Source organism: Trichogramma pretiosum, unplaced genomic scaffold (genome assembly GCF_000599845.2).
Source record: "Trichogramma pretiosum strain Unisexual culture from Peru unplaced genomic scaffold, Tpre_2.0 scaffold68, whole genome shotgun sequence".
Lineage (NCBI taxonomy): Eukaryota > Metazoa > Arthropoda > Insecta > Hymenoptera > Trichogrammatidae > Trichogramma > Trichogramma pretiosum.
The window spans coordinates 486,131-501,531 of NW_019641616.1; the positions used below are offsets into that span (position 1 = coordinate 486,131).

At 46.9% G+C, this 15,401-nt stretch overlaps 2 protein-coding genes across 3 annotated transcripts in view; one reads left to right on the forward strand and one right to left on the reverse strand.

The window, feature by feature from the left end:
- The window catches only part of LOC106651232, a 67,797-nt gene extending 55,234 nt beyond the window's left edge, over positions 1-12,563 (reverse strand). Inside the window, exons 1-2 of the mRNA XM_014369672.2 lie at positions 12,367-12,563; positions 12,038-12,273 (exon numbers count right to left, since the gene is read on the reverse strand). Of these exons, the coding sequence (XP_014225158.1) occupies positions 12,038-12,273; positions 12,367-12,563 (433 nt within the window). The remainder of the gene's footprint in view (positions 1-12,037; positions 12,274-12,366) is intronic.
- The window catches only part of LOC106651581 (autophagy-related protein 16-1), a 339,331-nt gene that overhangs the window by 159,898 nt on the left and 164,032 nt on the right, over positions 1-15,401 (forward strand). The gene's annotated exons all lie outside the window — the stretch shown is intronic.

Here is a 15,401-nt window from a genome sequence, read left to right on the forward strand (position 1 = left end):
GATCTACCCTTTCGTAATCTTTGCCTTAGGACGATAGTTTATTTAATCGAAAAATCGCTCGTGCTTGCAGTTGCATACGCGCGTGCGATTGTATGCACATGCGTGTATCCAACATATAAGGTCGCCTGCGCCGCGAGGAAGAGGAAATGATTGCCACTTTTTCCGCAACGAGTTTCCTGCGCGCCAAGGAGCCAACGCGTCGACGAACTATTACAAGTGCTTGCCACCGACTCGATTTTTCTTATCTCTCGTCCAGGCGCTCGAGTCTTTTGCCCCGCGCACTGTATACAGTAACGTATACGGCACATAGAGGAAGACAAGAGATGCCGCGCGAACAACAGCAACAACAACGGCTGCGCGAGGAATTTTTTAATTATCATGAGAAGATGAAGAAGCGGAAGAAGAAAGAAGAGCAGCTCTCCCGATGTAATATACTGGGTCGTTATTCCAGCGCAACGCAGGAGCTCGCTCGTACGCACCACAGCTGATTCACCTATCGAATGCATATAGCGGCTTTTAATTAGACACCTTTTAATGTATTATATCTGCTCTCTCGCTCTCTCTCTTTTGCGGCTCAGTCGCATTGCAAAGCCGGAGCAGTGCAGCGTCGTATATCGAAAACAATTTCGCAGTGTAAATTTGTCTTTGATATCTGTCAACGTTGGCGAGGTGAGCTGCTCCCGCGGCTCCCGCGGCTCCCGCTGTTGCTACTGCTGCTCATTGTTCGCTCAAAATGAGTCAATTAATTAAGGCTATTTACAGGACGCGAGCGAGGAGATTTTTCCATGTATACGCGAAGCGTGGAAAAATGCAGCGAGCGTGCCAAGCGTGAAATGCGCCTTACACAACGTCGTACGACGACGACGACGACGATCTGTCGCGCTTCTGATCTCATTACGCGCGTCTACTTTTGCCCTACACACGCGCTCCTTAGATTAATAAAACCTGAATCACGAACAAGCTGCACAAAATAATATTAAAAGCCGCTCATAGTCGCGTTGCTGCACTGCGGAGCGCACTCGAGAGGCCTTGCAAAGTCACGCGTCGACGAGAAAAATACTTCCGCGCGCGAGCCGAGCGTAACGAAACACTGCGCGAGAGAGAGAGAGAAAAAGAGAGAGGATATAATATATTACATAATACGTGTATACCTTATAAACTGAGGAGCTGCAGCAGCAAGAAAAAAACGCGTCGAAGAAGCTTAATATAAAACAGCGGCCGATAATGGAGCCTGAAAAAAGGAACGCGATGATAAAAATGGCTCGAGAGCCTACCGCTGCATCGCCACCGCTATATTACGTATACGTAGCGCACACATAGTCGTAGCAGCTCGAGACACGGCAGCTGTTGGCAATTCGCGGGGACGATCCTATCGTCGATTAACGGGGCCTACACGCTAGCTAGAGCTAAGCTGCTACTACTACTACTATATATGCCTGCATATACGCGAACTACAGGCCTCTCTCGGCTCGCTATCGATCGCACAGCTGCAGTACTTTTATGAGTCATTGCACCTCGTCGTGGAAGCGGAAGGACGCTGGCGACGCGAACGTCACTATATAAATCTCCGCTCGAACGAGCTGCAGCAGCAGCAACACGCATTGTTCCGTCTGCGCGCGAAGGTCGTCACAGGCGCTAGGCTCTCTCTCTCTCTCTCGAAAAGGTCCCGCGCGTCTACGTCGAGCAGCTAGAGCTGTGTACGTAATAAAACTTGGCTCCATCAATCAGTGCCCGAGCTCTAAGCTCTCCCGAGCAGGTACCTTATATATATATATATATGGGGGGACGCAGGATAATTAATAGTTGCAGTAGTAGGAGCCGATCCTAGCTGCGCATATGGGCCATGGCGCTAGGCGATGCATCTCATTATCGATATCACGTGGCTCTAATATTCTTGGATAAAATATTTGACGTAACAGCGGCAGCAGCAGCAGTAGCGGCGGCAGCATAGAAACAAGTAATGGCAAAAGTCTGAGAAAAGCAGTTGGTCGTTCCGAGAGGTCGTGCTGCTGCTGCTGTTGGCATGCAGTTTAGCCGCTATACTCGCCGTTAAAAAAAGAAAGAAGACGAAGAAGAAGAGGAGTAGCTTCTAGTAGCTAGCTAGATTAATTCGCATATGAAAAATCATCATTATATGCATGTAATGTAGAATTACGTTGAGGGACGGCTTTGTCTATATAGACTGCATGCAGTTGGCTTGATAGAGCTGTGCGAGCTGTTCTGCACACTGCTACAACTACTACTACTCGGCGCTGCCGACGCCGCCACCGCTGCCGCTGCTGCTGCTGCTGATGATGATGATTGTAATAAGCGAGCCGAGCGCGCGCGCTTTTTGCCCTTTACAAGCTGCGCGCCGTAGCGCTCGGCAAGTCTGCCTATTGCTGCTATGTATAAGCAAGAAAGCCAACGAACGAAGCCAGCGAACAAATTAAATTCGCACTAGCCATTTTACACGAGTTATGAACTATAAAGAGTAATTTTTCAACGGAGAACATTCCGCGAATGCTTTTTCATAAATATACATAGACTCTCGAGAACTCGGCGCACGCGTGGCTTCTAGTATATTGATGTACCTATATAATGTGTGTGCACTGCCCTCTTCTGGCGTGGGTATACTCGAGCTCGAGCGAGCGTTTTTGTTTTTCCCGATCACCACCCTCTCAGCTGGTGGCTCTTGTATACAAAGGATAGGATAATTACGAATTTTCGCAGTAAAAAGCTGAGACCTGGCGGAAGGGAAAAGCGACAGCAGCAGCATGAGAGAGTCTGCTGTCACCTGTCCACCTACACACACACACACACACATACACACACACCCACGCGGTGGTGGTGGTGGTGGTGGCGGCGGCATGATCGTGACTACTATCTCCTAGCATATCGAGTCCTTCTTGTGTATACTTGTATACGAAATTCCTCACTCGAGGGCTTCTGCACTTTCTCACGTTTTCTCACATTGTGCGCGGCAGCAGTGCATCGGCGTGTATAGGCAAAAGTTGTCGCTTTTTTTCCCTCTTCTCTATTTACCTCGGCTAGATTCGCCGAATCTATCCACAAACACGTGCCGTATAGAAGAAGAAAGAGAGAGAAAACATTTTTACCCCAACGAACGAAAAACACCGAGAAAGAGAGAGAGAGAGAGCGAGTAGGTACGACCCGATTTCTTGCTCGCGAGAGCCGAGAGTATTTTTATCGCGGAGCTACTTACACGCGGTGAGCTACGCCGCGGTAGCATCTCCGACGCTACTGCTGCTACTGGATGTAGTTGGCTTTTTGCTAAGCCAGGCATCGTGTGCAATTACCTCATTAGGCTTGGCTAACTTGTCTCTGTGTGTCTGTGTCTCCGTGCGCGTCCGAGTCTCATACATGCTGTCCGTGTGCGCACGTGTCTGTGTATTTCTTCTCTCTCTCTCTCTCTCTCTTTCTCTGTGTCTTCGTATAATAGAATAATACGGCGGAATGTCAATTTTTTCGGCATTCTACGCTGTCAGCCTAGCGCATGTCTGATTGTCTTTCACACAGAAATTCTTTCGCTATATATAAACTGCATGAAATGAGATTTCTTGCGCGGCGCAGGGATTTTCTTAATTTTCATATAATAATGAATAATTGTGATGAATCGAAAGAAAAACGGCAAATTATACGGGAGTTATGGCTCGAACCGAGTTGAAGAAACCGCTCACACGTGTAAGGGGTGCGATATTGTTCTGAGAGAGAGAGACGCTAATGCCTTTCCATTATTCATTCGTTTTCTTCCGCGTGCTCTTCTCCTAGCAGCAGCCTCAATTTGTTTTATCTCTCTATCTTTTTCTTTCTCTCTCTCTCTCTCTCTCTTTCTATCTCTCTCGGCTTCGCTCGACTAGCGGCTGCGACTGATACGCGGTTGCGTGTAAAAAAGTATACGCCAAAGCTTTTCGGGAAAAGAAGAATAATCGCAGATGCCGAAGGTAAACGCAAAGGTGCGCACCTTGACGCGAGAGCAGAGAGACCAGTTGCCATTGACAAATTGCTCGCATCGACGCGGCACACGTATCAGTCGCAGCTCTCTCCGGCTCGTTTGCTTCCATCTTCAATTTTTTTTTCTTCTCGGTCCTGTTCCGAAATGTGTAATCGACTTTGTTCCTCGAAGTGCTCTTGGATATACGTTTAGAATGGCTCCGATTAACAGAAGTACGTCGATTGTTACACGCGTCTTAATTCGGCCTGGAACCGGTCATCGGACTGCGTCAGCTTTGCGCACACAAAACACCGAACGGCGAGGTGTCTAATGCTCGGACTCCGCTACAGGCTCCGCGGCGATATCGTATATGCGAATTGCACACGTTCGCTGCGGCATCAACGCCAGCAACGCATAGGGCGTGATTGGCATCGAACGTATATTTCCTTTCTGCGCGTCGATCTCTCAGTGTATGTGTGTGTGTGTGTGTGTGTGTGTGTGTGTGTGTGTGTGTGTGTGTGTGTGTGTGTGTGTGTGTGTGTGTAAATGTGTATGTATGCGCTGTGCGCGTGATATACACGAGGGAGAAAAGAGGAAGGTAAAGCTCGCGCACAGCTAGGCTCCCATCATGCACTGCACTGCAGCAGTAATTTGCGGTACTGCTCGCACTGCTTCCTTATGACCAGTCGGTTGTTCCACGTCGCTTCTCAATGTGTGTGTGCGAGTGCGCATGTGTTCGCTGCAGGTATACATCTACACACACACGACGCAACTCGCATAATTCTCAGCTCTCTCCCTCTCTCACTCCATCTTTCGAGGTACCTATATAGTCCGCGTGAGCAGTCATCATCATCATAATCATCATCATCATTATCATCATCATCATTGCTTATGTACCGAGGCGTTTGTTTCTCGGCCTTTTCTATGCCTTATCTTTCTCTCTTTCGCCTCTTCTTTTCTCTCGATGCATTCACATCGATTCATTTTCACTTTTATTAAAGTATCCGCGCGGTAGATCCGCACTGTCGCGCCTACGCAATTTTTGAATTAAAAACGTTTATTCTCGAAATTCTCTCTCGAGTGTTTTTCCTATTGTTGGCTGTAGCAAGTCCGAGGGGCCGATCGTCAACAGTCGCGTCTTTGTAATAACGTATTTGCGCAGCGGCGCGCGTGCTGCTACGGTTCGAGCCTCCACCAGTAATGATCTACGGTAAATGTCGGAGGCATGAAATTCTTGTGGCTTTATAAATATTCCAATATATATTCGCGTATAGCTTCTAAGAGACCATAGACATTGAAATGTACATATTGTAATTTTTTGTCGTTGTGTTTTGTTGTTGCAGGTAAGTACCACAGTTGCAGTGTACGACCAAGAGGTATATGTATAGCGAGACAACCAAACGACGACCATCCTCGCGTGAATATACAGGAAGAATGAGATTAAGAGGAGACGAACGAGAGATGTTGCCGACCCGTTCGCGACATACATGCGCGGTAATGCCCTATACGTTTCTGTGTGTGTGTATGCAAGTGTGTATACAGGAGACAAAGGCACTTCGTTAAGGTTCATGCGCATGACACTTGCACACAACAGCAGCAGCAGTGGCGGCAACAGCAGTAGCTGCACTCGGGGATTTCGGGGTCAGAATTTGAATTTGAAAGTCACGAGAGGCACGATTATCTCTACCACTTGCAAATGTGCGCGCACTCCACATGCGAGTATTAATATTATTCCCCTCTCTCTCTCTCTCTCTATATATATATGCAGTATACATGCAGTTCTTATACTATATATTGTCGTACGCGTTGTAGTTGTATCTGGTCTCAACGATGTAGGTTATACATATCCCATTGGGCTTACACGACCTTTGCCATAAGAGACAGAAAGAGAGACAAGGAAAAAGAGACGAGCTGCTGCTGCTGCTAGTCGACAGAGATCGGCTGTAATTGAATCGATGGTTGCTCAATCGCCGATCCTCGACGCTGCTGCCCGCTACATGGACTATCAAGGAGAGTCTACGTAAGTGTATTAAGAGACATAATTCGCGATTGTCTTTGCGGCGTGTAACGGTTGGAAAATACACCGACTGACTGACTGAGGGAGAGAGGCAAGCAGTCCAGAGAGTAGTAGTAGTAGTAGTAGTAGTAGTAGTAGTAGTAGTAGTAGTAGAGGTAGAGGTAGAATAAAAAAAGCTACTTGTATGCCTATATCGTCGTCGCGATCGTGACTTTGGGGTCCTCGTGATGTGTGCAGCTGACTGTCGCCAAGTTCGTCGTCGTCGTCGAGTCGTTGTCTCTGCACTTTGTTGTGTGCGGTGTGTGTGCAGCCGCGAGTATGTGTATAGTAGAGGAGAAAGCAAAGGACCAAGCGGCAGCAGCAGCTCCCCATGTCTCACGTTCTACTATGTGCTGCGCGCGGCCAGAGCTACACATAACGGGGCGGTTTGTATATATACGTACATATACGATCGCAGCGCGGACACAGCTTGCGAATACATAGAATCAAACTATACGAATGTATCATCGAATACAAAGTATACATACGAATGTGTTGAAGATTCGTTTATCGATTGCCTTAACGCTATATGTATGTGTGCACTCGATGGCGCTGTGTCGGCGGAGCCTCATTTTTTTCTCTCCGCGCACAACGCGAACAAAGGCGAATTAGAAGTATCTCGACATCTCTCCTGCTCTTATCGGGACTTTCACGATCGCGCCCGGCTATTTTTGGCCCGACTCGTTAGCAGATTGATAAGCGCCTTCTCCTCTCGTTCTCTTTGTATGGGTAACCGATACCAAGGGACAAAAAATTACGCGGCACTTGTAGTCAGATAGTGATTCGTTCGCTCGTTTTTTTGCCCACGTCTATTGAAAAATACTAAAATTAGCTATCGCACGGACGGCTATTGTCGCCATGATTTACTCGACTATGTGCGCGCGTAAAAATTTGCTCATACTCACGTGGCGCGGCTATAAAGATAGGGTTGAAAGAGATGACTAATGATCGGTGGGAATTTTTTTGCGATCGCACGAGGATCGAGTAATGTTATTAATCTATTCGATACACACTCGAATACAATACTTAAACGTGTACAGTATACATAGCTAGTATATCCGCACGAAATAGTTTATTGATTAATTCTCTATAATAAATTACTCGAGGCCTCGTCGTTCGATTGTATATTATGTATATTCTTTACATAGCTTTTCTGCACAATGTGTGTATGTGTGTGCATGTGAGAGTGTGTACTCGGGCTCTCGATTCACTTTCAACACGCGAGTAGATATGCGCGCGCATGCCTTTATTATAGAGGAATTTTCTCTCACCAACTGACAGAGTACGTATGCAGCTCGGGCTCAGAGTGGCTTTCTTCTTCTTCCGCCGAGATGCCTTAATTAATTCCTAGTACAGAGTTTATCTTTGTATTTTACATAGAGTATCCAGGCGCGCACGGTGCACTTTTATGTATTAAATAATCTTCAATTATCCTTCTTGGCAATGATGCTCGTTAAAATTCGTTAAGGTCATTACGGGCGTGTATTTTCAAGTGCGCGCTACGAAGCGATTCGAGCTGCACACACGGAAGCGACCTCGCGCAGTTTTCGGCTCGAAATTTCCGACCGATCGGAGCAACAGTTACTCGCGCGCGTGTAAATCATTTGTCATATTAAATGGTGTGCTGGAAAAGCTATACGCGGGATGACACGGCGGCCAAGTAGTATATGATACGTACGCGTATGTATACCATCTAGCAACGGCCGTACCAATGCTTTCGACGAAGAAAATAAAAGCAGCACTGCGGCATTATATTGCTTTCTCTCTCTTTCTCTCTTTCTCACTCTCTCGCGGCGTTTACCGGTCTCTTAAACACTTTTTATTGCGACTCGCCCGTGGATATATAGAGACTCGCTGGAGCTGCAAAGAAGAGCCACGCACATTCACAGAAAAAGTAAGAGAGAGCATCATTTTTTGCACTTTTCCCGCCTATCGAGGCTAGAGAATTTTTTTCTCTCTCGATTTATTTTTCTTTTGCTTCGTTTGCGGTGGCGTCGGTACGGTGTCAATGGTGCTGGTGGTGCCTTTGCTGATGGTGCATCGGCGTACGCTCAAACGAGGCCAATTATAGAAAAATACGATCTTGACAATGAAAGAAGAAGCGGAGCCGGGAGCGCGCGCGAGCGATAGATATATATTATAGATGGTCCACAGAGGATGATAGCGAGAGCCGGAGAGAGGCGCGAAGCAGCGAGAAAAAGAAGCTCACAGAGCCTATAGATATATCGCTTGTTTTTGCTCGTCGGGCCGAGCCAGAGTATACTTTTCACCCCGCTGCCGCTGCCGGATCGCCGCGAGGAAGGGATAATGGATATCGACGACTTCCGTGACTCTTGACGATCCATGACGCCGCCGCCACGCGCAGAATAAATGAATCCACGTACGTCCTCGTCCCTAGCGCTCGCGCAGGACCTATCGCTGAAAATCTTCTACTCGAATGTCTTCAATTCCGTTGCCGATGCGGCCGCGGCTGCCGTACGTATGCTATGCATATGCACGCACGTCACGCTTATTCGGAGCCGCACGAGCGCCAAGAGCCCATATCGTTACCGGAGAGTAGTATGAGCAAAGATAAGCGAGCTTGAGAAATTGTACATGGGTTGAACAATAGGCGCATTAGCATCTGCCTCGGAAAGAGAGAAGGAGAGAGCCGCGAGAAAGAGTGGGAGTAGCTCTGAATATTACGAGTCTGAATTACACGTGGCTGCGTCGGTGCAACCTATACGGATCGCGCACAAGGTATATATAGAGAGAAAACCTACACTTATGCGTCTATAAGCCATTAGCTCTGAAATGTTTATACAGATTATTCGCCTGCGTGTAATGCAATTTTAATAAAATTTTACGACTATCTCGATACTGGACGCGTGAGGCGCGAGGCTTCGCGCGCTGGTAAATCTACATGTAATAACGCGTATACGTATATTGGGGCGCATATAATATAATACGCACCAGCTCCGAGCCTTATACCTTATATTATACGTGTTTATTAATATCGCTCATTTCTCGCGGATGTACGCGGACGAAACGACGACGACGACGATAACTACAAAAAAGAGCAGTGTCACTTTGCGTATAGCTACTTTTTTACGTGGTAGTAGCACTACGGCGACACGAGCTGGTCCCCGTATACATTAGCGGCTGTACATTTTCAAAGGCGAAAAAACGGTAGTTTAACCGAGCGCGGATCTATGATGGATCGTGACAAGTTTGATTTATCACCCGTATATCAGCCTTCCTTTATTCTTTTATACGCATATGCAAGCCACTGTGTTAGTCTCTGTGTGTGTATAAACGTGTGCCACTCCATCTGCGTATATGTATAATACAAATTATATTTGTCATGAATAATCATAAGCTCGAGATCATTTAGACTGATCTGAATGTCTAGTGAGCAGAAATTATACAGTCTTCGGCTGTCACATTATTACAAACAATTCGAACGAGCCGAACACGCAGTTCTTTCACCATTTCGCTTGAAATTTTTATCTAGCCATTTTACTCCGAGATAATATGCGTCGTAGGTAATATCGAGAGAAACGACGAAAGATGACGAGAACTCGGAACAGGTGTAATGCGACGTGATGACGAAGCCGAGCGCGCACATTAAAACGCGCGGCGTATACCCAAGTGTCTCGACGGCAGACCGAGTGATTCGGTTGAAAAAAAGAAAAGAGTAGAAAGAAGAAAAAAAAGCAAATGATAATACGACGCGTAATAAAGTAGCGAAGAGAGAAAAGAGAGTGCACAGTCGTATTCGTGAAAAAAGGCAGAAAAAAATTGCCGCGTAGGAGAACACGAGAGAGAGAGAGAGAGAGAGAGAGAGAGAGAAGAAGAAAAGAAGAAACTCGTTCAAGAAGTGAATTTTAATGGTCTCACACGCTTGCCTACACCCACATGCACACTGTATATAAGCGTATATACATATAGGAACGAATGTAAAGCGCGTGCACGCGAGCGCAAAGTAGCGAACTCCCCAACACATGTGTGTGTGTGTGTGCATCTATACACACACGCACACGAGTCACGAGCCGTGGCATCAAGCCGCGCGTCGGTTTTACCGTTAAATCCGCTAAACTATAAAGCAGTGCTGCAGCAGCGGTGGCGTAGGTGTGCGCGAGGTAGCCGAGCGCGTATATATTTATAGTAAATGAAAAATTTCAAAGCTTTAAGCAGTCACGGGGATCGAGAGATTTATTTGTATAAATCAGTTCATTTGTCATTTTGTGAAAATCAGCTACGGACGTGAGCGAGGGACGAAAAAGGGACTGTGAAAAGCGATGGGTCGTGCATTATATGCATAATGGGCCGAAGGAAGAATTCTCTCCTCTTCGGTGGCAACGCCCTCGCGCGAACGAGCCTCTCTCTCTCTCTCTCTGCTCTCTAGTGAAGCTATGTGCTCCGTTCTCCGAGAGCAAACGAGCTGAGTTATGCTAGAGCGCTTCTGGGAATAGTCCAGCGCGAGGAGTGCATTCATTTTTGCTACCCATACCTATCTACCAGCCATCCCCTTGCGTAGCTTTTCCCCACTCCCCGCGCCTCTATCTATTGGTCAATTTTTTTTGCTATACTATTTGTCTGCCGTTGCAGCCGCTTGTTTTTTTTTACTATTGTCGTCGCGGTCCTGTTTGCCCGGACTCGTCGTCTGTATGTGTATAGGATATATACTCTCGCTCTCATTGTGTGTATGTGTGTGTGTTCGTGTGTGCCGGAGCGAGAGCGCGTTGAAAGCGCGAAATGAATGCAGCAAAAACAAAAGTGCATCAGAAGCAGCGGCCGATCCGATAAGAATGCGTTCGATTTAATGAGTTTTTACTTCGGACTCTTTATGTATCTGTGTTTCGTATGCATGTGGAACTAGCTGTATGGCTAGAGTAGTAGTAGAAGAAGAAGCTTCTTATTTTCCTCCCCTTTTTGAGCTTAGCTCGATTATCGGATAAATGAGTCCCAAGGATTCTCATTCTCCCTTTCGCGGTGCTCGTTATGATAATGGACCTTTGGCAGTATCTAGTTCTTCTATGCACACAAACTGTATATATAACATATATCCTGGCACCGACGACAACGTCGCGGAGGAAAAATTTCTATCCGGCTGTTTTCAATTCACTTCGCATTTAAATTAATTCCCGATCCTATTATTATAGTTAATGCGTATCCTCCATACAGAGCGAGAGAGAGAGAGAGAGAGAGAGAGAGAAGGAATAATTGCTGCGACTCGCTATAGGCACCACACGCACGCTCTTATTCGCATAGTCTTCGTAATAATATATGGAAAATCATAGAAGTCGAGCAGATGCTTTTGTGACTACGTGTGTATACGTAAGCTCGCGAAACTAATTAGCGAATTGAAATTCATCAAGCGAGTTGAATGACTGCAGCGCGACTAATCGCGTGTATATGCAGCATGTGTATAAGCGCGTGTATATTATTATCTCTGCCGTGCTACGCGTATATGCGAGGAGCTTTACTCAGATCCTGCGCGCATACACACACATATATATATACACACAAGTGCACGTAATAAGAACACAATGAATTTGTCGAGTTTTCGTTCACATCGTTTTCTCTCCCTTCCTCTTTCTCTCTTTCTCGCTCTCGGCAACTCGGCACTCGAGGCGATATAATGCCTAGATATATTTATTACGCAACTTTTGCGCGCAAGACGTGCTTTAATATTAAAGCGGCGAAGAATCGCTACGAAAGCTTCGCTCGTGGGAGAGAAACGTGTCGACGAGAGAGAGAGAGAGAGAAAGAGAGATAGTAAACGCGAGAAAGATGGATGGAAACGGCAAACAAAAGTTTCTGTCAAATTCGGCTAATTATTTGCAGTTCGCAGACGAAGCGAGCATCGAAGTATATATGAGCCCCGAGTATAGGCAAGTTAATTGGAGAAAGGCGGAAAAGGTCAGAGAGTCGGTGGATAATCTCGACGCGAGTCAATCTGCGCCTGGCGTATATGTGTTTAGTGTGTTTGTGCGCGGGGGCCCTATATATATAAAATGTGCAGCAGCAGCTATATACGTGTATCGTAACGGTGGGGAACTTACTTGGATTGCTGTCGGCGTTGCTGCTGAAGAGGACGCAGAGTCCGGTCTCGTAGTTGACCGCCTGGCAGGAGTCGTTGGCTTGGCAGGTCTCTAAGCACTCGGTGAGCATGAGGCTGCCCGGTATCGACTCGATCAGATTCTTCGGCGACGTGTAGACGTAGCCGGTGACGAGCTCGAAGCCGACCATGTCCGGGTCGCACTCGTCGAGCTCGCCGCTACTGCCACCGCCGCCGCTACTGCCGCCACCGCCGTCGCTGTTGCTGCTACCTGCGCCGGTCGACGAGGCCGCCTGACCGGCCGAATTCGCGTAATCCGCGTCCATCAGGGGCTGCTCGTTGTTGTTATTGTTGTTCATGATGTTGGCGTTGCCGGGCCCGCCACCTTGGCCGGCGGCGGCAGCTCGGCTTTTGTCCGTGAGCTGCAGCAGTAGCAGCAGACCGAGACACAATGCCCGAGACGGCCTCAAGCTCAGGCCTGACCTCTTCTGTTGATGATGGAACTTTTGTAACTGTTGCTGACGCTTCATTTTGTTTTCCTTTTTTTTTACTCTTTGCTCAATAATACAAAAAAGCCACAAATAAATATGCACTACACTTTTAAGTTATCTTCCTCTGAAGGTAAAAACAACCGACGACGTGGTACGACGACGATTGCCCCAAGCACCTGCAAGCAGACATTGTTTCGTTGCATTATTTACTTTCAAAGCACTTGACATTCATCCGCCGTACATATATTTTATTTTAATATATATTTCTAATTTTCTAGACTAAACTAATATTTGAATTGGGTCAACGTTTTAAAATCATTGTATGCTCGACTAAACGCAACCAATGACACTGCATTCGTTTATTTTTTTTTATCTGACTTCCATAAAACGCCCGTAACTTCACCTCGTTCAGAAAACAAACGAGCAAACGTTTTACACGGAGTGTCGGAACGACGAACTGTCAAAGAAGAAATCACCTGATTTCTTGGTAATTTCTTTATTATTTTACGTGCGGCGGTATTCGAATGCGTTTTCTTTCCTACACGGCGCTCTTTCAAACGCTCATCTCCCGAGTGCTATCTTTTCATTCGGAATACGTATTTTGTATACACGCGCAGAGACACAAACAAACCCACGCAAACACACAGACTCGCAGACACGCATTTGTAGAGCGAGCGAATCGGTCTATTCAAACAGATGCACGCACGTAGCGTAACGGCCTGTTAGATAAAGAAAGGCCATTACGGGGCTCTTCTTTTCATTTCCTAGCCGCGCATACGTGAACAATATCTCAACGATACAATTGAATTTTTACCCGTAGGTGAGAAAATTCGGCCTAGCGCGCGGGAGACAGAGAAAAAGAGAGATGGATAGAGAGAAAGAGAGCACATTATCTCGACGATAAGAAGAATTCTAAGTAGAAAAAGGAGACTCCGTCGAGGAGTTCCCGTTACGTACACGTATAAGCTGTACGAGAGCGAGCGAGAGAGTCGCAGCTAAAATGGTTTAATTATAGAACCACGCGCGCTTCGTCCTTTCGCCGTAATACTTGCACATTTTAAAATTACGCGAGTCGCGCAAGCGAGCGAGCTGAGAGACGTGCAAAAAGGAAAGAAAAGGAGAAGAAAAAAGATTGGCTAATCTTTCGCGATAAAAGTGACGAATGGAATATCCAGTTTTCCACGGCGGCTGGCGCGATTTTTCGTAACCGATATATATTCCCCCGCGTATACGCATAGGCAGATTGATGCCGAGAAGTGCGAGTGCGGGCATACGTAACGGCGATCGCGTAAACGCGCAGATCTAACATATATTGTGATTAAGGTCAAAGTCATCGTTATGCGTCGGTCGTGCGTCTGTGTACGCGTCTGTGCGTGCGTATACGCATTTGTGTGTGTGTGTGTGTGTGTGTGTGTGTGTGTGTGTGTATGCACACGCTTATTCGCGTTTCGTGTCATTACTTTCTACGTAATCTGTTTGCTTTTCACTCGTGAATCACGTCCTCCGCGCACCGTTATTAATAATAATATACAGTTTCATTAATCGCTCCTCGCGCGCGCCAAGCGTGTACAAGCGCCCGCTGCTCCGTACTTGCATACACGGACACATATACACTGCACACACTCGCGCACACACATACACACTGCTGCATGACTGTGTCGGACACATTAAAGACTTGCATTTTCCACTTGCGCGACAGCTAGCTCCGAAGAAGACGACGACGACGAGAGACCATATACACACATGTTTATGATTTATCGCGCCGCCGAGCGCCAAGCTCATATACACGAGTTTATTTTGCACGTTTACCGATAATCCGAGCCGAGTATGTATTTAATAGTCGTGCTTCATAACATACAAAGTACGACTTTTTGACAAGATAATTTCACGCGCTTACACGAGGATCGCTTCCTTTTTCCACGCTTTTCCTTTTGAGACTTTTTTTCCCCCGCGCGCTCCCGACGAGACGGACGTCGGGCGAAAAACGGGCCGCTTATGGACAGGAAATAACAATAGCGACGAATTAGAAGTTTGCTCGGAAAGCGAGCATTACGAGGCAAAAAATAAAAAAAAGACGAGGAAGAAGAAGAAGAAAAATAATCAGTCAAGGATCTCGTTTTTCCGCCTCGTCCGCGGTGTGCTCTGCCTCGCACGCGCGCACGTATTATCAGAAAACGCTTTTTAGTCGCTGATGATGATGACGAGGGAAGGATGGGAGGAAGGCCGCGTGTCCGTTGTTAAAAGAAGCCTGTCATCGCTCGGCGCATCGCTGCAGTGCGGCGCACACATACACTTACTCGCACTCGCACACTGTTCCGAACGCTGCACTGAAGTTATGATGAAGAAGTGCACTTGAAGTAAGGCGGCGCGCGCGCGCGAGTTGCCTACGTTTACCTACGCGCGAGGCCCAATGTGTAATAATACATTTTTGCCCTTTGGCTGATGAAAACGTATACAACTTAAGTGTTTCAGAACTTAATCGCGCACAGTCTGCATGTATGCATTTTTTTCTCGCGCTCTACGTCTTCCTCCTCATTTTCACACATACACATCTTTCGCTCTTTCTCTCACACACACGCACACAAGCTGAGAAACTCATGCAAGACACTTTCTGGGCGTCCCTTCGCGCGCCTATACATGCGCACATATTCACGTGCTGCAAGTGTGAAACTCAAGCCGACACTTATACATTTTATATAATTTTCTCGGAGCTCCGCAGCAGCGAGGGCAAGTTATACGTAAGATCTAGCCGAGAATCAAATGAGATGGTTCTGGGATATGCATGTGTGCGTCTGTGCGCGGAGCACGTGGATGTATATACGTATTACGTTTTGTTACACTTCCTAGCGAGCTAGCTAAGAGATGAAGACGAGCAGA